Consider the following 23428-nt stretch of genomic DNA (forward strand, 5'->3'; position numbering starts at 1 on the left):
TGCAATCCGTTTTGCAGTCCACAAATTGTGGATCCGCAAAGTACGTATACCATCCTCTAATGGGTCAGTCTGAACCTCATTCAGAATGTGTGCATAATTAAAAAGTGTTAGTTGGGATTGGCATACCATCTAATGTGTATGGGGGAACCTCCTGACTCTCACGTGATGTCAGGATTGGGCATGTTGGATTTCAACATGCCCGACCCTTTTATCCTCTCCCAATTGAAAGCACATGAAATCCCATCTTGGACAGATGTGCATGTATATGAGGGGTTTGGAGGAGTAGCTGTCAATAATCATTTGACCAACAGCTATCAGAAGGGTATGGCCAGCATTAAAGTACAGATTCAAGAATACTGTGTTATTAAAGCATGAAAACTATCTGTAGATATGCAGCCTCTTCTATTATTTAATGGTTACACAACATACTTGTTTTTGGTGATTTTTTAAAATGTTTTCTTAAATTATCAAACTATAATTCATGTTCTATCAGTGATCGATGATAGTTACATAGTTACATAGTTAATACTGTTGAAAAAAGACATAAGTCCATCAAGTTCAACCAAAGGATAGGTAGGGATGTGAATCCCAAAAGGAATTGGGATTTCTACACGTTTTCATAAGCATTAATGTTTACTTTCTAGAATTCATCTAAACCCTTTTTGAAACTGTCCACTGTTCCTGCTGTGACCACGTCCTGAGGAAGTCTATTCCACAGCTTCACAGTTCTTACAGTAAAGAAGCTTTGACGCCTCCTGAGACTGAACTTTTTCCTCTCCAGTCGGAGGCCGTGCCCCCTTGTCTTTTGAGCATATTTTACATGGGACAGTTTTTCACCGTATTTTTTGTATGGCTCATTTATATATTTGTATAGGTTAATCATGTCCCCCCTTAAACGTCTCTTCTCAAAACTAAATAAATTCAATTCTTTTAATCTTTCTTTATAACTAAGACCCTCCATGCCCCTTATGAGTTTAGTTGCTCCCCTCTGTACTTTTTTCAGCAGCAGTGCGTCCTTTCTATGGACTGGTGCCCAGAACTGAACTGCATATTCCAGATGAGGCCGCACCAACGCTTTCTAAAGTGGTAATATTACATCCCTGCCCCGCGAGTCTCAATGGCTGGATGAGGCCGGTATAAATGTCTATTCTGCACAAGGTACAGACAAGTCCTGTGGGATCCATGTCTGGTTCATTTTAATGAACGTGATCTTGTCCACGTTGGATAACGCCCCATTGCCGTGTTAAATACACGTTTAGACAATACACTGGCTGCAGGGCAGGCCAGCACCTCCAAGGAATAAAGGGCAAGCTCAGGCCATGTGCCCAATTTGGAGACCCAGAAGTTTAATGGGGCAGACCCATCAGTCAGTACGTGTAGGCGTGTGCACACATACTGCTCCACCATGTTGCTGAAATGCTGCCTCCTGCTAAGACGTTCCATATCAGCTGGTGGTGCTGGTTGTCACTTCTGGGGCAGGGCTATGTGGAAAACCTGCCAGCAGAGTCATCAAGCAGAAGAGACTGCTGCATGACTTGGGGCTCAGACTGCTTGGCTGATTTGCAAGGGGTGAGGTAAAAGACAGACAGCCATGGGCTGCAGGTGCCAACTCTGAGCTTTCAGCAGGGGACCGGGTGGGAGACAATGTGAAGGAACTGGAGGCACTGTCAGCCACCCAATCTACTATCTCCTGTACTTGTTCTGGCCTCACCATTCGTAGAGCCGCATTCGACCCTACCAAATAACGCTGAAGGTTCTGTCGCCTACTCGCACCTGAGGAAGGTGTTTCACTTGTGCGTGTAGCTGGCACAGATTGACTGCAACAGGAGCTCCACCAACACCACGACCAGGGCCACGTCCCTTATTTGACGCTCCCCTCATTCTTTGCGTTCACCCACCAAACTAACAGATGGTTTATGTCAGGCGACAATGTAACTGCCAATAGTCAACAATTAAGTTCACTGACAGTAAGGCTGTGCCGGTGTCATAAAAAGGAAACATTTCTTGAGGTCACACAACAGTGTGACAGGCGAATTTTATACAATTACTTCACGGTCACAAAATTTTTAAATTTGTCAACCAACAATGTAACAGCAGCATTGACTGGTTTTATTGGACTGTCAGAAATGCAGCGCAGGCCGCAAATGTAGTACCTACCGTAGCACAAAAAGTTAGATTTTTTTCAACCAACAATGTAACAGCACTGCAGCAGTATTTTTTTTTTTTTTTGAGATATAAATATAATTTATTAACACAATTCATAATTTACAATCCATACATAAAAATAAGTGCAGGGAAAAGGCGACATCCACATCAGGAGACACAAATGGTGACTCAATTCCACACATGAACAATAATAAAGTACAAGTGCATATTGCATATAAATATCAAATCTATATAATGCAAAGAGTCTATTTACCCATTATGTGTCTCCTCTGGGATGGCGCCAGGCCAGACACTCGTTTCGGCGGACCTTCGTCTGGGGGTGGCGTCATCTCCAAGGGACACACATTTTTTTTTATTTTTTTTTTAATAAATATATATTTTTCTTTTCCAGATCATAATATTAATACATAAAACAATAATAATCACAACGGTATGCCTAGCATGGCAATCATAAACATCCTTACAAGAAAAATTCTATACAACATCCTAAGAACACCCTCACGACAATATATAAAAATAACTATATCAACCCCCCCCCATTGGCTGCCGTCCACTCCATTCATTAATGTATAGAATAGTATTAATTATAGCTATGTAGCTCTGCGTGCAACTCTCCGTTTCCTTTCAATGTCCTCATAAACTCTAATTTTTTGAAGATATGAACCCCACTCCCTTGTTGAGGGCGGGGAGACAGAGCCCCAATACTTTATCAATATAGCTTTAGCGACCATCAATCGCCGCATCCAAATCCGTCTGACCTGGGGTGGGACTTCAACTTCTGACCCACATTCTCCAAAGATCACTATCAAAATCCCCGGGTTATAGTTCATTGAACTCTCCTTTTGTAAGGTAGCAAAAACCTCATCCCAATAATTTCTTATTTTGCTGCAGCTCCAAAGCAAGTGGACATAGTCTGCGTTAATATATCCACATTTGGAGCAGCAGCAATCCCGGTCTTTATTTTGGGGAAATTTTCCTTGGGTTTTGGGCGTATAGTAGAGTCTATGGAGGGTCTTAAATTGAATTAACCTATGCGCACTGGAAGCTGTCGCCTTTCTCACATTCCTATAAATAGTAGACCACTGTAGTGGGGGGCAATTTAACTCTTGCTCCCACTTATCTGTGCTTTTGAAAGGTGTTACAGTTGCCAGTGCCATTCGGAGTTTTGCATAAAGTCTGGATAACTTCACTTTTTCGTACTTCTGAGCGTCACAAAAATCATAAAATATATTCTTTTGTGGAAAAAAGCGGCCCCTATTCCTAGAGGCTTCAACCATATGTTTAGAACGTGAATACATGAATAAATCTAATGGTGAACTATCAGTAAAACCAAATTCCAAAAGTGATTTAAACCGACCCATAAAAAAAAGGTCAGACACCCTGTTGATACCGTTACGTACCCAATAACCAAAATCTGTAATTTTGAAGAACTCCTCCAGCCCCCTGTTCTCCCACAGAGGGGTGAAAACAAACGGACCGGAAGATTTAAGGATCTTCTTCAGTCTGTTCCAAACCCTCTGCAGTGAGCACGGGATCAGCAAGGACCTCCTCATTCCCATAAACCTATTCTCCAAACATGCAAAAATATTATCAAATGGTTTATCAAAAAGTTTTGTCAAATATCGTGAAAGTAAACTCTCTTTTGAATAGCAGCAACGCTGAATCTGTGCACATAAATAATAACCTTGAAAAAAAGGTAATGACAGCCCACCATCTACCTCCGACAACCATAGATATCTCTGCTTTATACGAACCCTCTTCCTTCCCCAAATTAAATCGTTGATCATAGCCTCCAACCTATGAAAGAAAATATCATCTATCCAGATGGGGGCGGCACACAACGGAAACAAAACTATCGGTAAGATAATCATTTTAATCAGAGCTATTCGATCCGTCTGTGCCAATATCAACTTTCGCCAAGCGCAGATTTTGTCCCTGACTTTATTCAGAACCGGGGCCAGATTAAGATCATAAAACCTATTTATAGGGACCCCAATCTTAACCCCCAAATAATCTAAGGTGTCATTGGGAACCAAAACACGAACTCGCCTCCCCTCATCTACAGCTTTGCGGTTCAGCGGGAGGAGCGATGACTTTGACCAGTTGATTCTATAGCCTGATAGTTTACCATAATCTTCTATTACCTCTATGACATACGGGAGAATTTTCCATCCCTGATCCAGGAACAGAATCACGTCATCGGCATATAGACTTATTTTATCGCCCACTCCCGCCACCCCAAAACCGTCTATACGACTATCTAAGCGAATCCGGGAAGCCAATGGTTCAATAAAAAGAGCGAAGAGGAGAGGAGACAGGGGACAACCCTGTCGCATCCCTCTTCGCATCGTAACGGGGGAAGAACTAATACCGTTGACACTGATATACGCAACTGGGTGAGCATATAGCATTTGAGTCATTTCCAAAAAAGGATTCCCAATGCCAAAATGGGACATTGTAGCCCACAAAAAAGGCCACTCCATCCTGTCAAACGCCTTTGCGGCGTCTAAGGACAGAATGGAGTGGTCTATACTACCCCCAACAGACAAATTCAAATAAACCCTATATAGACTCATCTGTATTTGCCGTCCCGGAATAAAGCCCGTCTGATTGGGTTGTACCAAACCCGCTATAACCCTCTTTAGACGATTGGCCCAAATTTTGGCGAAAATCTTATAATCCGTGTTTAGGAGTGATATGGGTCTATATGACCCCATATCACACGGATCCTTCTCCTTTTTTAAGACCAAAATAATCACTGCCTCACCAAATGATGGAGGTAAAGAGCAGCATGCGCAAGATTCATTCAGGACTAGAAGCAGGATCGGCAAGAGTGCTCTAGCGTGGTACCTATATAGATCAAACGGCAATCCATCTGATCCAGGGGCTGATTTATATTTTAGATAGGAAAGAGTCGCCTGAAGTTCCTCTAAAAGAATGGGGGAGTCCTCACTGCAGCAGTATTTAATGGTTTTATTGGACTGCAAGAAATGCAGCGCAGGCTGCAAATGTACTATCTATCAGAAAAAAAATTGAATTTGTCAACCAACAATGCAACAGCAGTATTTACTGGTTTTATTGGACTGCAAGAAATGTACTATCTACTGAGCTACCAGAACAGGATTAAAGTAATGTCCCTGGCACACATGCAGTTGCAAAAATGGTCGCTGACGCCCACCTTACAAACAGACTGATTAAAGCTTATTTCTCTGTGGCACTGGGCATAGCACCCACAAAAATAATCGCTGTAGATTTAACACCAAGAACACCAAAATTGTTTCCTAATCTGTACCTCACAGCTGCAGCATCCTCTCCCTACACTAGTAAGAGCTGATGTGACGTGCAGCGCTACGTGACTCCAGCTTATATAGAGGCTGGGTCACATGCTGCACTGGCCAATCACAGCCATGCCATTAGTAGGCATGGCTGTGATGGCTTCTAAGGGCACATGAGTTAAACGCTTGTTGATTGGCTGCCCTGCAGCTTTCTAACACGCGCCATTAAATTGCCGAACACTGAACTCGAACCCGAACCTTTACTGAAATGTTCGGGTCCGGGGTCAAAAAATTGTAAAGTTCGGGTTCGCTCAACCCTTTTAAGGAACAACACATTAGTGTCCTTAGAATTAAACGCTTGTCTTGCCTTGTGTTATATAAGGTTTTGCATAGGACTGCAAGTAAAACTGCTACTATCACATTCGCTTAGCGAGTAATCTAGAGGCACAACTAAACTGTGTTGAGTTAAAAAATGTCAAATTCAGTTCTGCAATAGCTGAGAGTTGTACTATTTTGATGTATCTAAAACCCAATATTCCTTTTGTAGATGTAATTTGGCACCAGTTGAAGAATATGCAAGAGATGTTGGTATGAAGACACATTTGGTAACCATGAACCCTTCTGTGGTGCAACGTGCATTTGAGGACCTTGTAAACGACACATGGAAGGATAAATTTTTGCAGCGTCTGAAAAGCTTGAATGAAAGCATCCTGTGGATTCCAGCATTCATGGCAAAAGGAGGAGAGGAGCGAGTGGAATGGGTTAATGACCTTATTATAAAACACCACATCAACGTACACACTGCCTACCCATCTCTACGACTACTCCATGCTGTTAGAGGGTAAGGTTTCTCCAAATTAGGGCTACAGTAAACGATTATTTCAGTAATCGAGTATTCTATCGATTTATTTTTTACAATTGAGTAATCTAATAACTCATCAGACCTCCTGCCATCAGTCCCCAACACCCTTTGTTCCCCCCTGTGCAATCAGCCCAAGTGCATCAGTTCCCCCAGTGCCATCAGCTCCACTATCCCCCCAGTGCCATCATCTCTCCCCCACCACAGTGCCATCAGCTCTGTTCCCTCAGTGCCTTCAGCTCCACTCCCCCAGCCCCTCCATTGCCATGCCCCCCACTCCCTCAGTGCCATCAGATCAGCCACTCCATGTCCCCCAGTGCCATCAGATCAGGCCCTCCATGTCCCCCACTTCCACAGTGCCATCAGATCAGTACCTCCATGTCCCCCAGTGCCATCAGATGAGCCCCTCCACGTCCCATATTCCCCCAGTGTCATCAGATGAGCCCCTCCATGTCCCCCAGTGCCATCAGATGAGCCCCTCCATGTCCCCCAGTGCCATTAGATCAGCCCCTCCATGTTCCCACTTCCCCAGTGCTATCAGATCAGCCCCTCCATGTCCCCCAGTGGCATCAGATCAGCCCCTCCATGTCCCCCAGTGCCATCAGATGAGCCCATCCATGTCCCCCAGTGCAATCAGATCAGCCCCTCCATGTCCCCTACTCCCCCAGTGCCATCAGATCAGCCCCTCCATGTCCCCCAGTGCCATCAGATCAGGCCCTCCATGTCCCCCACTTCCACAGTGCCATCTGATCAGCCCCTCCATGTCCCCCAGTGCCATCAGATCAGCCCCTCCATGTTCCCACTCCCCCAGTGCCATCAGATCAGCCCCTCCACGTCCCATATTCCCCCAGTGTCATCAGATGAGCTCCTCCATGTCCCCCAGTGCCATCAGATGAGCCCCTTCATGTCCCCCAGTGCCATTAGATCAGCCCCTCCATGTTCCCACTTCCCCAGTGCCATCAGATCAGCCCCTCCATGTCCCCCAGTGCCATCAGATCAGCCCCTCCATGTCCCCCAGTGCCATCAGATCAGCCCCTCCATGTTTCCACTTCCCCAGTGCCATCAGATTAGCCCCTCCATGTTTCCACTTCCCCAATGCCATCAGATCAGCCCCTCCATGTTCCCACTTCCCCAGTGCCATCAGATCAGCCCCTCCATGTCTCATACTCCCCCAGTGCCATCAGATCAGCCCCTTCATGTCCCCCAGTGCCATCAGATGAGCCCATCCATGTCCCCCAGTGCCATCAGATCAGCCCCTCCATGTCCCCTACTCCCCCAGATCAGCCCCTCCATGTCCCCCAGTGCCATCAGATCAGCCCCTCCATGTCCCCCAGTGCCATCAGATCAGCCCCTCCATGTTTCCACTTCCCCAGTGCCATCAGATTAGCCCCTCCATGTTTCCACTTCCCCAATGCCATCAGATCAGCCCCTCCATGTTCCCACTTCCCCAGTGCAATCAGATCAGCCCCTCCATGTCCCATACTTCCCCAGTGCCATCAGATCAGCCCCTTCATGTTCCCCAGTGCCATCAGATGAGCCCATCCATGTCCCCCAGTGCCATCAGATCAGCCCCTCCATGTCCCCTACTCCCCCAGTGCCATCAGATCAGCCCCTCCATGTCCCCCAGTGCCATCAGATCAACCCCTCCATGTCCACTGCTCCCCCAGTGCCATCAGATCTGTCCCTCCATGCTCCCCAGTGCCATTATATCAGCCCCTTCATGTCCCCCAGTGCTATGAGATCAGCCCCTCCATGACCCTCAGTGCCATCAGATCATCCCCTCCATGTCCCCCAGTGCCATCAGATCAGCCCCTCCATGCCCCCCAGTGCCATCAGATCAGCCCCTCCATGCCATCCATTGCCGGCTGTCCCCCTTCAGTGCCATGTCCCCAGAGCCAGTGAAATAAAATACTTACCTTTCCTGCGGGGGCACCACTCCACAGCTCCTTCCTCTTCTTCTCTGCGCGCTGCACTGGATCCTGACGTCACACAGCGTCGGGTCATAGTGCGCGCTTAAGTGCACTATGACCTGACGATGTGTCAGGATCCAGTGCAGAAAATACGGGCCGGCGGGTGACCACAGAGCGGTAAGTAATAGCAAGCGCTTCACTCCTGCTCCATGGTCACATGACACAAACAAATCCTCGATGCAAAAAATTTTCATCGATAATTATTTTTTGGTCGAATTACTCAATTCAATTGAGTAATCGTTTCAGCCTTACTCCAAATGTTCAAATCTTATGAAACTGAGTAATGATTTCTCTCCTAGTTTATCAGTTGTAATATACATAGTATAGACCAGGAGTCTGACCTGTTCTGGCCCATGAGCCACTTTCAAACATGATAGGTGGTGTTAAAGCACATTTGGTATTAAAAGGGATATTTAAGGGGTTATCCCACCCGTGTCTATGACTACTCCATGCTGTTAGGCCTCATTGCACACGAACGTATTTTCATTCCGTGTCTGTTACGTTTTTTTTTTTGCGGACCATATACGGAACCATTCATTTCAATGGGTCCATTAAAAAAAAACGTAAGGTAGTCTGTGTGCATTCCGTTTCCGTATTGCAAAAAAATAAAACATGTCCTATTATAGTCCGCATTACGGACAAGGATAGGACTGTTCAATTAGGGGCCATCTGTTCCGTTCTGCAAAATATGGAATGCACATGGATATCATCCGTATTTTTTGCGGATCTGTTTTTTGCAGACCGGAAAATACATACGTTTGTGTGCATGAGGCCTTAGAGTGTAGGATTTCTCCAAATGTTCAAATCTCATGAAGGTAAATAATGATTTCTCTCCCATTTTATAGTAATTATGTAATATACATGTTATAGACCAGGGGTCTGACCTGTTCTGGCCTGTGAGCCACTTTCAAATATGATAGATGGCGTTAAACCACATTGTATATTAAAAGGGTTATCCCACCAATTGTTTTTTTTAACCATCCACATGATCACTGGGGTTCTTACCACTGGGACTCCCAAGAACATTGGGTCCCAATTTCCCCTCTCTGAATGGAGTGGTAGTACGCATGTTGGTCAGCTTTCTTTTTATTTTTTTTTCCTAAGAGCTGTCTATGTCAGCCACATAGAAGTAAATATATCAGTAGACTGACATGTGCACCACAACTCCATTCAGGAACTTCAAGACCCTTTGTTCTTGGGATAGCTGTAAGCTGTGTACCGGGGTGGGCTCCCCAGGATACAGCGAAGTTACGAATGAAGAAAGCAACTCCAACACCAGCTCTTGCAAAACAAACTTTACTCAGGAGTGACATCAAACATATGCAAAGAGCAGAAAGTAAATTTACATACACTCAGCCGGGGTCAAGACCATTGTGCTGCACAGCACGGCACCCCCTGATGTTTTCTGGGGAACACAATTACTATAATTTTGCCTATGGCAGGCACAAATACCACTGTCTCTCCGTACCTGTTATTACCCTAAAGGCGGGAACAATTGTGTGGGATGCGAGGTACGGGTTAACCCGTGGTAAAGCACAAAAGCTTACAATCCTACTGAACTATATATTAATTCCTTAACCCTTCCATACAACTGGTTCTGTGGCACGTGGCGGTATTACTCCTGATCAACACTGAACCAGATGAAATTTACAGGGAAGTTGGCTTGTGATCTCCAGTGAGGACAATGACTTATAATTAGTAAATCCTTATGGCGAATAGTCCACAATCATGGTGGCCAGCCTTACACAGTAACCCCAACTAACTACAGTCTCAAGCACAGTCTTTAATCTTCCAGGAGCCAATACTAGAACAATAGAGAGATGGGGGGCACTCTTCTATCTGGCGCTATATGGACACACATATACTAAATTGTTTAAAAATTTATTGAGCAATTCTATATACAATAGAAACATACCAATGTGGTCATCCGGACCCCACGAAGGTCTGCTCCTCAAGGAACATAATAATTTGACACATTAAATGTATTTACAAATAAAACACTAAAATAGAAAATAAAATATCAAAAAATAAAACAGTATCGTAATGCTGCAGAACACCAAGCAACCAGACAAAGATTTGAACAAACGTTGATTTATTGAAAACACAGCAGCAAAGTCCAAGCTAGAAATCATACAGAAATAACGTAGTCCAAATAACCAATGTGGGAAAACGTCAGAGAAAAGCCAGACCAGGCTAAAGTTCGTACAGAAGAGTCCATGAAACCAAATACCTAAGGATGAGACGGTGAAGTATCCAAGGTCCGATCCGAGGCCACACACGGTGCAACTGTAGAGCAGAGACGAGGTTTCCAGAAGCATTCACTAGATGAAGACACACAGAGTTCATGCATGGAACAAACTTAGTGACTCTGAACCAGCATACTCCCAGGTTGTAGAGACAACAGTGAGCACTGATCAGCCAGGGAGATCACCTTTTAAACACCTGCTGGCCAATCACAGAGTGATGCTTGTCAGAACCTCATAGGTCATGCGATGATCCTACTCATTAGCACCTGTGCAGCAAATCCCTAATCAACTTTGAATTTGTGCACAGATGCTTTACCTGCCAGTGGCCGACATAGCGCATAAGATGCACGCACACTTGGCCGCGCGTTCCTTTGCTAATCACCCCTCGGGCGGGCACGTGGCCGCCCAACCGACTCGGCTAGGGCACGTGATTGCACCAGCATGTACGCCGGAACAGAACCCGCAGGAGACTCCGGAGGCAGGACCGGCCGCGACGTATTGCCATCAGCCCGGCAAGTCTGCCTCCGAGATCCCCGCGGCCCTCCCCTTCGGTGCCCATGTGGACGCCCCACCGTATCTGCCGGCAAGGGAACCGGAACCGCAGACTCCCTTACAAGTATAATATGTATATAAAATTATTGAGGTTCAGCTAGCAGAACTATAGGATGTTGTTGCGACTTAACACGTGTTTTTTATATATAGCAATTCCTCAGCAATGTTTTCCTCTGAGATGGTTATACAAGAAAACAGCGCTGACTCTGTAAAATAGCTACTCCACACCCGGCATTGTCTCCATATTCTTATGACGCTCTCTCGCTGAGATTATAACCATGTTATAATGGAAAATAATAAAGTAAATGGGGTCCTGGGTCATACATCCCTCATCTCCTTAGAAACCTTCGCACCGCATCCGCACTTGCTTGCAGATGCGATTTTCATGCAACCCCATTCATTTATATGGGGCCCGCGTTGCCTGCAAAACGCAGAATATAGAACATGCTGCGATTTTCACGCAACGCACAAGTGATGCGTGAAAAACATCGCTCATGTACACAGCCCCATTCAAATGAATGGGTCAGGATTCAGTGCGGGTGCGATGCGTTCACCTCACGCATTGCACCTGCGTGGAATACTCGCCCGTGTGAAAAGGGGCCTTACAGTTGCAGCTCATATCCAAAATATCGCCCTCAACCACACACATACCAAACATTTCTGGCTGTAGTGCTGTCTGCATTTCTTATTAAATCCATCCGATGTATCTCTTGGGTCTTCAAAGAAAGCTAAATCTTTTTGAAATAAGCACATCATTTAGTCCACATTTCCATGCAGGAACACAAAGGATAATGGAAATGTATCAGTGAGACTGTAAGTAAGCTGGAGTATAGATTGCAAGGTGGAAATGCTGTTACATTCTGAACAGGTCACATAAATAGCTCTAAGTATAGAGTTTGCAAAATAAAGTCTGTGGGTTGGGAAATTGTAGAATTCAATGGATTTAGTGCAAGCACTACAGGTCAGCAATTGTTTGATTTTATTTTGTGCTTTTCTTTGCAAAATAACTAAATGCATTAAACAATGGATGCGTCATAAGGCGCCAAGACCATTAGTTGGAGTATTAGCGCTATACATAGGTAGCCAGGGGCGTTGCTAGGGTCTCAAAAGATCCAGGGCTAAGCCCGCTATAGCTACTGTATACAGCTATAAAGCAGCACGTACAGTCAGGTCCATAAATATTGGGACATCGACACCAATTCTAACATTGCTGGCTCTATACACCACCACAATGGATTTGAAGTTAAACTAAACAAGATGTGCTTTAACTGCAGACTGTCAGCCTTAATTTGAGGGTATTTACATCCAAATCAGGTGAATGGTGTAGGAATTACAACAGTTTGCATATGTGCCTCCCACTTGTTAAGGGACCAAAACTAATGGGATAGAATAATAGTCATAAATCAAACTTTCACTTTTTAATACTTGGTTGCAAATTCTTTGCAGTCAATTACAGCCTGAAGTCTGGAACGCATAGACATCACCAGACGCTGGGTTTCATCCCTGGTGATGCTCTGCCAGGCCTCTACTGCAACTGTCTTCAGTTCCTTCTTGTTCTTGGGACATTTTCCTTTCAGTTTTGTCTTCAGCAAGTGAAATCCAATCAATCAATCAATCAATTTGATTCAGGTCAGGTGATTGACTTGGCCACTGCATAACATTCCACTTCTTTCCCTTAGAAAACTCTTTGGTTGCTTTTGCAGTATGCTTTGGGTCATTGTCCATCTGCACTGTGAAGCGCCGTCCAATGAGTTCTGAAGCATTTGGCTGAATATGAGCAGATAATAATGCCAGAAACACTTCAGAATTCATCCTGCTGCTTTTGTCAGCAGTCACATCATCAATAAATACAAGAGAACCAGTTCCACTGGCAGCCATACATGTCCACACCATGACACTACCACCACCATGCTTCACTGATGAGGTGGTATGCTTAGGATCATGAGCAGTTCCTTTCCTTCTCCATATTCTTCTCTTCCCATCACTCTGGTACAAGTTGATCTTGGTCTCATCTGTCCATAGGATGTTGTTCTAGAACTGTGAAGGCTTTTTTAGATGTTGTTTGGCAAACTCTAATCTGGCCTTCCTGTTTTTGAGGCTCACCAATGGTTTACATCTTGTGGTGAACCCTCTGTATTCACTCTGGTGAAGTCTTCTCTTGATTGTTGACTTTGACACACATACACCTACCTCCTGGAGAGTATTCTTGATCTGGCTAACTGTTGTGAAGGGTGTTTTCTTCACCAGGGAAAGAATTCTTCGGTCATCCACCACAGTTGTTTTCCGTAGTCTTCTGGGTCTTTAGGTGTTGCTGAGCTCACCAGTGCGTTCCTTCTTTTTAAGAATGTTCCAAACAGTTGTTTTGGCCACGCCTAATGTTTTTGCCAAATGATGGCTTGTTTCACTAATAGTGACAGCTCTTTGGATGTCATCTTGAGAGTTGACAGCAACAGATTCCAAATGCAAATAGCACACTTGAAATGAACTCTGGACCTTTTATCTGCTCATTGTAATTGGGATAATGAGGGAAAAACACACACCTGGCCATGGAACAGGTGAGAAGCCAATTGTCCCATACTTTTGGTCCCTTAACAAGTGGGAGGCACATATGCAAACTGTTGTAATTCCTACACCGTTCACCTGATTTGGATGTAAATACCCTCCAATTAAAGCTGACAGTCTGCAGTTAAAGCACATCTTGTTCGTTTCATTTCAACTCCATTGTGGTGGTGTATAGAGCCAAAAATGTTAGAATTGTGTCGATGTCCCAATATTTATGGACCTGACTGTACCTCTCACATCCAGTTCCTCCCAGGTGACGTCTTCTCTGATGTAGATCTTTTCTGTCATCATCTTCTCCATTCCGTCTGGACAACTTCTCTCAGCCGCCTCATCTCTACAGATTGTGACACACAGACATCTTAGCTTCCTCATTTTTCTGTACTCCCAAATACTATCCTGAAGAAAAATGAGTGCCCCCTATAGTAATAGTGCTCCTCATAGTCCCACCAATAGTAATTCCCTTCTAGAATGCCCTCACTAGTAATACTGCCCCCTACAGTGCCCCAACTGTAATAATGCTCCCCGAGAGTTCCCCCATTACTTGAAGAGCCTTCCATTATTAATAATGCCCTTATAGAGACTCTAGTAGAAATAAGGCCCCCTTATTGTTCCCCCAGTGGTAATAAAGCTATCTACTGATCCCTCAGTAGTAATAAGACCCCCACAGTGCTCTTAGTAGAAATAAGGCAGATCTATAAGTCCCTCCTATAGAGCCCCCAGTATTAATAAGAACGCCTAATGTTTCCTGGATTTAAAATGTCACCACAGTGCCCCCAGTATTTATAATGCCCCTACTGTTATAATGCTCACCCTGAAGTGCCCCAGTATTTATATAGCCCCTACTGTTATAATGCCCACACAGTGCCCCCAGTATTTAGAATGCCCCCTACTGTTATAATGCTCACCCTGAAGTGCCCCAGTATTTATATTGCCCCCTATTGTTATAATGCTCACCCTGAAGTGCCCCAGTATTTATATTGCCCCCTATTGTTATAATGCTCGCCCTAAAGCCCTCCCAGTATTTATAATCCCCCTGCAGTGCCCCCTGTAGTTATATTCCTCCGTTTACTGTCCTCAAAAATTATAATTCCTCAGCCCCTCCAACATACAGTCCCATGTAAATAGCATTATTTCCCTTCTCAGCCATAGAGTGCCATGTAAGTACCATCACACCATCTCTCCAGCCCCCTCCAATATACAGCCTCATGTCAATAACATCCCTTTCTATCTACAGACCCCCCTAAAATACAGTCCCATGTAAATAACATCACACTATCTCTCCTGCCCCCCTCAATATACAGTCCCACATAAATCACATTACCTCCACCCCAGCAACCTTCAACATACTGTACAGTCTCAGGTAAAGAACATAACCCCCTCCCCAGCAGCCTTCAACATACAGTCCCATGTAAATAACATCATCCCCTCAATATTCAGTCCCATGTAAATAACATCACTTCCTCCTCCAGTCACCTTCAACATATAGTCCCATGTAAATAAAAGTGTCCTCTTCCCAGTCACCTCCATAATGCAGTCCCATGTAAATCACATTACCCCTCAACATTCAGTCCTATGTAAATAATATCACTCCCTCCCACAGTCGCCTTCAACATATGGTCCCATGTAAATAACATCACCCTGCCACAGCCACCTCTAACATACATTCCCATGCAAATAACATCACTCCCTCAACTTTCAGAACCATGTAAATAACATCACTCCACCTGTCCCATGTAAATAACTGTCCCATGTAAATAACTTCCCTCCCTTCAGCCCTAACATACAGTCCCAGTTAAATAACTACAACTCCCAACAGTGCCTCTCACACTGAGTAATCTACCCCTTCACTTACCTCTCCTCATGTAGCAGACCTCACCACAGCTTCTTCCCAGGACTTTTCATTACTGCTGAGCCTTCCTCTCCTGCACTGGTCACATGATGGTGACATCATCGAAGGTCCTTTTCAGCTACTGCATTTAGCACTGATCATATGATGTCATCACAGGTCCTTCAGCTCTTGTAGGGCATTAGATTCAATTGTATTGCCGTCCTGAGGATGACAATACAATTGTATCTAGCAGACAGGTAGTACATTCGGGGCCTGGGACAAAACATCAGGGGCCCAGGCCCTGAATGTTTTAACCTAGCAATGCCCCTGGAGGTAGCTATTTATTTTAGTACCTGTAAAAAGAAAAAAATAGGAAGGAAAAAAAGAAAATCCCTCGGACTGTAACTGACGTTCCTTCATCTCTGTAGCTATTCTGCCATAATAAGCTCCTTTTAAACAGGCACTTTTCTAATCCTAGCACCATGGCCTCAGCTCTACCCCCTGCAGATAACAGTATTCACTGTAGTCTTGTGTCAGGAGAGTGATCTGCTGTGCCTGGTGCAATGCACTGCTGAAAGTTGGCTGTTTTCATAATTGGGTCACTGAATCTCCCAGAATTATCTCCAGGAAGCTGAACAGGGCATAAAGTGAGTCACATATTAGTCTTTACTGTCAAGACGAAAAATACAGATCATGGTTTTCCGATGCACCTGCTGCATCCCAGCATGGGAGAGAGGAGCGTGTCAAGGAAATAAAATCACTCAGCACCAAAATGGAAAGTGTACAATATCTTTCTTGACAAAGGAAACCGGAGGAACACAATTGCTAAGCAGTTCTAATCCTTTCTCATGACAGAAAATACTATAGGTGCCAATATTTGAAATGCGTTTCCAAGAATACTACAGTGCCGAGCAGGTGAATCTCAGCAGTAAGCGTGTGCTGGGTATTTCAATGTATTGTTTTTCTATCTAATAGAATATTGTCTAAGGGAAATTTGTCCATAGTAATTATTACTATCATTACTGCATTTTATAGCTACTGAGAACTGTTTACAGCATGCAGTAGTGCTAATAATTATTCGTATTTTCAGAGTGATTTACTACTGAGAATACTGTGAGGTTCTTGAATAGGTCATTAATATCAGATCAATGGCATTGCATGATCAGCTGTTTGGGAGTAGCTCCAGTGCAGGAGATAGGCACCAGAACTACAAAGCTCTGGCCAATGTGAAGTTACTTCATTCGGAGCAGCTCTGCAGTAACCAGCTTTGTTCACTACAGAATGGAGTTGTTTGGTTCCACAGACTATTTTCAAAACCACATCCAAACATCTGAGATGCTGGATGCCAGACTCCCACCAATCTGATATTGATGACTAGAGATGAGCGAATTGAAGTTGACGAAGTGGAATTTGATCAGAATTTCAGGAAAAATTTGATTCGCTCCGAATTTCCTCACGCTTCGTGGTAACGAATTGCATTTTTTTCCTAAAATGGCTGCTGTACATGTGAGGACGGAGCAAGGAACTCTGGGAAGATGGGATCACCCAATGCCATGCATGCAGCCGATCAGCAGCCAGCCAGCCCTGTGATGTCACAGCCCTATAAATAGCCTCAGCCATCTTGGATTCTGCCATTTACCAGTGTACTTAGTGCAGGGAGAGACGTCAGCAGGCACTGGGGACAGTGGTAGAAAAAACTTCATTGTGCTAAAAAAACGATTTACAAGTGCAAGGAAAAAGTTTATTCAAGGTGTAGGGAAATGACAGGGAGGAATCATTCCACAGCATTTCTGTTAAACAGGGTTCAGTAGGAGAGGTTACAGCCTGGGTAATAGGAACATTCCTGTTAGACCTTGCAGCACTGACTGGGGACCCAAATTGCCATTATACAGCTCTGTAATTCCAGCCAACCGTTGATTGATACAGGCACTAACAGGGTTTATTACAAGAAAATATTTTGTACGTCTTATTTGCCCTTGTGCGGTGCAGTTATATGTTCTAAAGCATTTTTTGTCTTGTATTAGTTGGGAAAAAAAGGACTTATTAGCCATTGTGTGGTGAAGTGCAAAAATTACAGCCCTTTCTGTTGTGCATTAGTGTCAAAAGTAAAATATATTTGCCGATCAGCAGTGCAGTTTGTGGTGGTTCACTCTGATAGGCAGGTTAGCGGATGCAGTATAGAGGCAACAACAAAGTCTTTAAATTAAACAGTTCAGTGTTTATTCACACATTAAGTAAACAACAAAACAAAAAGTCTGTTTCAAGGAAAACAGTCACCTTGTGATTCTGGTGTTCGTTCACATCATGCAGCAAAGAAGAAGTCCTTGGACAAAGCAGAATCCACCTGCTTTCACACCAACAAGGTAGCAGGCCTTAATTCAGTCCCAAACTCCCAGGTCCCAACACAGAGACTGACAGAGCTCCACTGTCAGAGAGGAGTAATCCACACCACCTGACAGTGCTGCCTGTGTTTTATAGCCCAAAACCAAGACCCAGCCTGGAACGTGGCGAGTAGTCATCCACCCAGCACTTTGACCGTTCCCAGTAAGAGCCATCCCGGATCAGCTATTACAGCCATACTAAATAACAACGTGTCAAACAGCAACTGCTGCTAACACATGAAACCGGCTCTTACTTCACCGAGGCCAGGAACCTCAGTGACACATATTTATCATTCACGATCATCCCTTGAACACTCCTGCAAGTTATATGTTCTAAAGCCCATTTTGTCATGCGTTAGTGGCAAAGGTAAAATATATTTTCCGTTCAGCGGTGCAGTTATAGGTTTTGTTGTGTATTAGTGGCAAAAGAAAAATATATTTGCCGTTAAGCGGTGCAGTTATATGTTCTAAAGCCCTTTATGTCGTGCATTGGTAGCAAAAGAAAAATATATTGCCGTTCAGCGGTACAGTTATATGTTCGAAAGCCCTTTTTGTCGTGTATTAGAGGCAAAATAAAAATATATTTTCCGTTCAGGGGTGAAGTTATATGTTCTAAAGCCTTCTGTGGCGTGTATTAGTGTCAGTGGGAGTGGGTGTTTTAATTTCCCATTTATTTATTTGATCTAAAAGTATGTCAGACAGAGAAGTGCCAGGCCCTGCACAGGAGAGTGGCAGAGGCCTAAATGTTTCTGGCACAGTTAGAGGTTACAGCAGAATAAGGGGCCATGGCAGCAGGGGTCACTTCGAGAGGCCTGAGCTCCCAGTGTCAGCTAGCAGTTGTGTCTTGACCAGCAACCCAGCGGTTCTTGAATGGTTGACTCGATCTTCAACTTCGTCTCAAGTGACATCAGACACCCCCAGCCAAGAGTCGGTGGGCTCGTCAGACACAACCCTTAGTTGGCATGGCCCGGGAGCAGGTCCTGTGCCCTCACCTGTCCTCAACCTGCCTGTCCTTTTCTGTTCCCTCAGCCAGAGAATTATTGTATGCTGTGGGCTCAGCTCCACTATAAAATGAGGACGAGCTACTAGGAGACAGTCAGCAGCTACTGGCAAGCCAAGATGTGGAGGAGACATCCGCTGCTTCCTCTACTAGGCGGGCAAGTAGCGATGAGGAGAGTGGTGTGGGAGCTGGTGTTGTGAGCGGTCAGGCTCCTGACCCAGAGACGGTTGAGGAGAACATCAGTGACGTGCAGACAGTACTTAATGATGATGATGTAGCTGATCGCACTTGGCAGCCAGGTGACGAAGGGGCTTCATCATCGGGAGAAGAGGGTGGCAGCTTGCCCTTGAGGCAACATCGGAGCCAGCAAGTTGCTAGTGTATCCGGGAGTCAGCAGGGTGGCAGCCGTGGGAGGTCAGTAACCAAATGTGCCCAGGGTAGACCACCCACTTTGCAGGAGCCTACCTGCCCGGGAAGTAGTGGTACACGGGTTTACGGAGGCAGTGGCGGTAGCAGTCAGTCAGTGCGTAGTGTTGGGGGTAAAATCACCTACTCAGCGGTGTGGCAGTGTTTTGTTAAGCTGCCGGAGGAGGTGAACATGGCCGTATGTAGAATCTGTGGGCAGAAGGTGAGCGTAGCCAGGGTGCCAATGATGGCACCACGGCCCTGCATCAACATATGCAGCGTCACCATAAAGTGGCCTGGAAGAATCGTGGCTCTGATGTGGTGGTCCAGCCAGCCGCTGCAACTGCTGCATCACCCAGTGGCACGCAGCCGATTTCAGGCAGTCAAGGCTCCACTACCTCAGCCGAACGGAGCTGTCTGCCATTCCCATCATCTACCAGTCCTGGTGCTCCTGCTCCTCGTCCTCCTACTCCTTGTCACTCATTCAGTCAGCAATCGATCACCGAAGTGATTGCCAAGCCGTCATTTCCTTGGCAAAAAGGCAGTACTAGCCCTGTACACACAGGTAGAACAGAAGGTGGTCCAGTCCTTGAGCCTGTCGGTTTCTGCCAAAGTTCATGGCAGCGCCGACTTGTGGAGCTGTAACTACGGTCAGGGACAATACATGTCCTTTACGGCCCACTGGGTGAATGTGGTTCCTGCACATTTACACCAGCAACTTGGCCAGGTGACTCCACGTTGTCACGCTGTTGGTCCTGCGACAATGTCCGCCTCTGCATCCTTATCCTCCACCATGTTCTCAGCCTCCACTGCAGGGACAATTCACAGCGCCCCTTCAGCATACCACATGTGCAGGGCATGGTGGTGTAACGCTGTTCTGCACATCGTTTGCCTGGGCGAACAGAATCACACAGGAGAGGAACTTCGCAGTGTCCTTCATCAAGAAATCAAATCCTGGCTTTCTCCTAGACAACTGAAAATCAGAACCATAGTGAACAAAAACAGGAAGAACATGGTGTCGGCGCTGCATCAAGGAAGGCTGAGCCATGTGCCCTGCATGGCACACGTGTTAAATCTGGTTGTCAAGCTGTTCCTGAAGTCTTCCACCCATCTGCAAGACATCCTAAAAATGGCCAGGAAACTTTGCATGCACTTCAGCCACTTGTACACTGCAAGGCGCACCCTCCTTGATCTGCAGCGGCAGAACGGCATCCTTCAACAAAGCCTGATATGCGACATTTCCAGCCGTTGGAATTCCACCCTCCATATGTTTGACCGACTATACGAACAGAGAAAGGCTATAAACGATTTCTTGATGATCCAAGCAGACAGGAGTACTTCCCTGTGTAACTTCGATGTCAGTCAGTGGCAGCTCATGCGTGACAACTGCCCTTTGCTCAGGCCCTTTGAGGAGGCCACGTTATTTGTCAGTCACCAGGACTATGGTATGAACAACATCATTCCACCGCTTCATGTCCTGGAACAGATGCTGGAAAATTTGGCTGGTCAGTGGACTGGAAACGTGGCACCTAGATCTCACGGCCACACGAGCCCTGTGGGGGCTGAACTGGAGGAAGAGGACACTGCATTGTAAAATGGGTGGTTTTTCTACACAGATGACAGGAGAGGAAGAGCAGGAGCAGCCAGAGGAGCTACAGTGCGATGAGGAAGATGAGGCAGAGGACCCAGACACACCATGGCAGTATTCAGGTGTCTGACCCCTGCCAATCTAATATTGAGAACCTATCCTAAGGATAGGTCATCAATATGAAAAAACCCGGAGAACCTCTTGAAGCTACCCCCAATACTGTGCCTGTTGTGCTCCCCCCATGTCCACAAACACTATACTATACACCCAGACTGCCCTCATTAGTAATGGTGCCCCCAATAGTGATAATACTCCCCAAGATAGCACCCATTAGCAGCAATGCTCCCCATATTTCATCAAATAATAATAACGCCCCTACAGTAACCTAGTAGTAATAATATAACCATAATGCTCCCAGTGGCTCTAATGTCCCCCTGTAGTGCCCCCCACTAGTTCCAATATATAATGCTTCCCCCAATAGTGCCAATATATATATATATATATATATATATATATACAGTACAGACCAAAAGTTTGGACACACCTTCTCATTCAAAGAGTTTTCGTTATTTTCATGACTATGAAAATTGTAGATTCACACTGAAGGCATCAAAACTATGAATTAACACATGTGGAATTATATACATAACAAACAAGTGTGAAACAACTGAAAATATGTAATATTCTAGGTTCTTCAAAGTAGCCACCTTTTGCTTTGATTACTGCTTTGCACACTCTTGGCATTCTCTTGATGAGTTTCAAGAGGTAGTCCCCTGAAATGGTTTTCACTTCACGGGTGTGCCCTGTCAGGTTTAATAAGTGGGATTTCTTGCCTTATAAATGGGGTTGGGACCATCAGTGGCGTTGAGGAGAAGTCAGGTGGATACACAGCTGATAGTCCTACTGAATAGACTGTTGGAATTTGTATTATGGCAAGAAAAAAGCAGCTAAGTAAAGAAAAACGAGTGGCCATCATTACTTTAAGAAATGAAGGTCAGTCAGTCAGCCGAAAAATTGGGAAAACTTTGAAAGTAAGGGCTATTTGACCATGAAGGAGAGTGATGGGGTGCTGCGCCAGATGACCTGGCCTCCACAGTCACCGGACCTGAACCCAATCGAGATGGTTTGGGGTGAGCTGGACCGCAGAGTGAAGGCAAAAAGGCCAACAAGTGCTAAGCATCTCTGGGAACTCCTTCAAGACTGTTGGAATACCATTTCAGGGGACTACCTCTTGAAGCTCATCAAGAGAATGCCAAGAGTGTGCAAAGCAGTAATCAAAGCAAAAGGTGGCTACTTTGAAGAACCTAGAATATGAAATATTTTCAGTTGTTTCACACTTGTTTGTTATGTATATAATTCCACATGTGTTAATTCATAGTTTTGATGCCTTCATAGTCATGAAAATAAAGAAAACTCTTTGAATGAGAAGGTGTGTCCAAACTTTTGGTCTGTACTGTATATATATATATATATATATATATATATAATGTTCCACCGTAGTGCCAGTATGTATATAATGCTTCTCAATTCCTCCCCAGTAGTGCCAAGTATATATGATGATCTCCTTTTCCCCCTTCCCCAGCAGGGATTGACCCGGACAGTCCAGGTTTGTAATCTTGTGTCTGGGTACAAGCCTTTCTCAGACCCGGACACATTCATTTCAAACTGCAGTGCAGACTGTCTGACTTGCTCGCTCACGGTCCTGACAGCTGGCGGTGAGTAAGCTGCGGCTAGCTGTGAGCCGCCGACACTCCGGGATTGGCTTGAGCCTGAAGAGGAAGAGGCCGCCGGTCAGGATGGATTGGAAGCTGGAGAGCTGGGGGCTGCGGGTGGTCAGGAGCAGGAGCACGAAGACGCTTATGAAGGAGAGCAGCAAACCGTCGCCCCACAGCATGGCGGCCGCGCCGGGACTGAGCTGCTCTCACTCCCAGATCAGGCCAGATAACAATGAGACGAGCCGTGGGCCTGCGCTCCTCCCGTCCCCTGCTCTTCTGCTGCGCTCCTTTCTTATCACGACACCTCCCCTCTCACCCGGTCTCCGTTACGGGGCCCAGGAAAGCTGCTGGACTCTCACACAACACTCTACAGTCAGTGTGCCGGCCCCGAGTGACGGTTCCCAGGGGATGAGGGCCACATTACTCTAACTGTGGGTCACTAATGGGGGCATTATTCTTAATGGGTGACACTAATGGGGGCATTACTCTTACTGGGGACATTATCCTTACTGGGAGGCACTAATATGGGGCATTATTTATTCTGGGGTGCACTAATAGGGCCATTACTCTTACTGGGGCACACTAATGGGGGCATTACTATTACTGAGGGGGCATTACTATTACTGGGTGCATTACTATTACTGGGGGCGTTACAGTATTACAGCGACTTCACACCCCGTGTTAAGCCACGCCCCCACAACAACACCCCCTTTGGGGTGTGGCTTAATTTGCCCAATATTTTTTGTTGGGAAAGGTTGCAACCTTAGTTGCTGCGTCCTGATACATGCGGTCCCAATGACATCACCCTTTATGGGGTGAAGTAGCGCTCTAGGCGGATGAATACCCTCCCTTATCCATCGTCCCGGCCTTAATTCAGAGCA

The 23428-nt window shown here is 45.4% G+C and overlaps 1 protein-coding gene across 1 annotated transcript in view; it reads left to right on the forward strand.

Moving 5' to 3' along the window:
- ST8SIA2 (ST8 alpha-N-acetyl-neuraminide alpha-2,8-sialyltransferase 2) overlaps positions 1-23428 on the forward strand; it is a 403496-nt gene that overhangs the window by 325204 nt on the left and 54864 nt on the right. Inside the window, exon 5 of the mRNA XM_040414197.1 lies at positions 5989-6282. Within this exon, the coding sequence (XP_040270131.1) occupies positions 5989-6282 (294 nt within the window). The remainder of the gene's footprint in view (positions 1-5988; positions 6283-23428) is intronic.

The sequence above is a fragment of the Bufo bufo genome, chromosome 1, assembly GCF_905171765.1.
Source record: "Bufo bufo chromosome 1, aBufBuf1.1, whole genome shotgun sequence".
Taxonomy (NCBI): domain Eukaryota; kingdom Metazoa; phylum Chordata; class Amphibia; order Anura; family Bufonidae; genus Bufo; species Bufo bufo.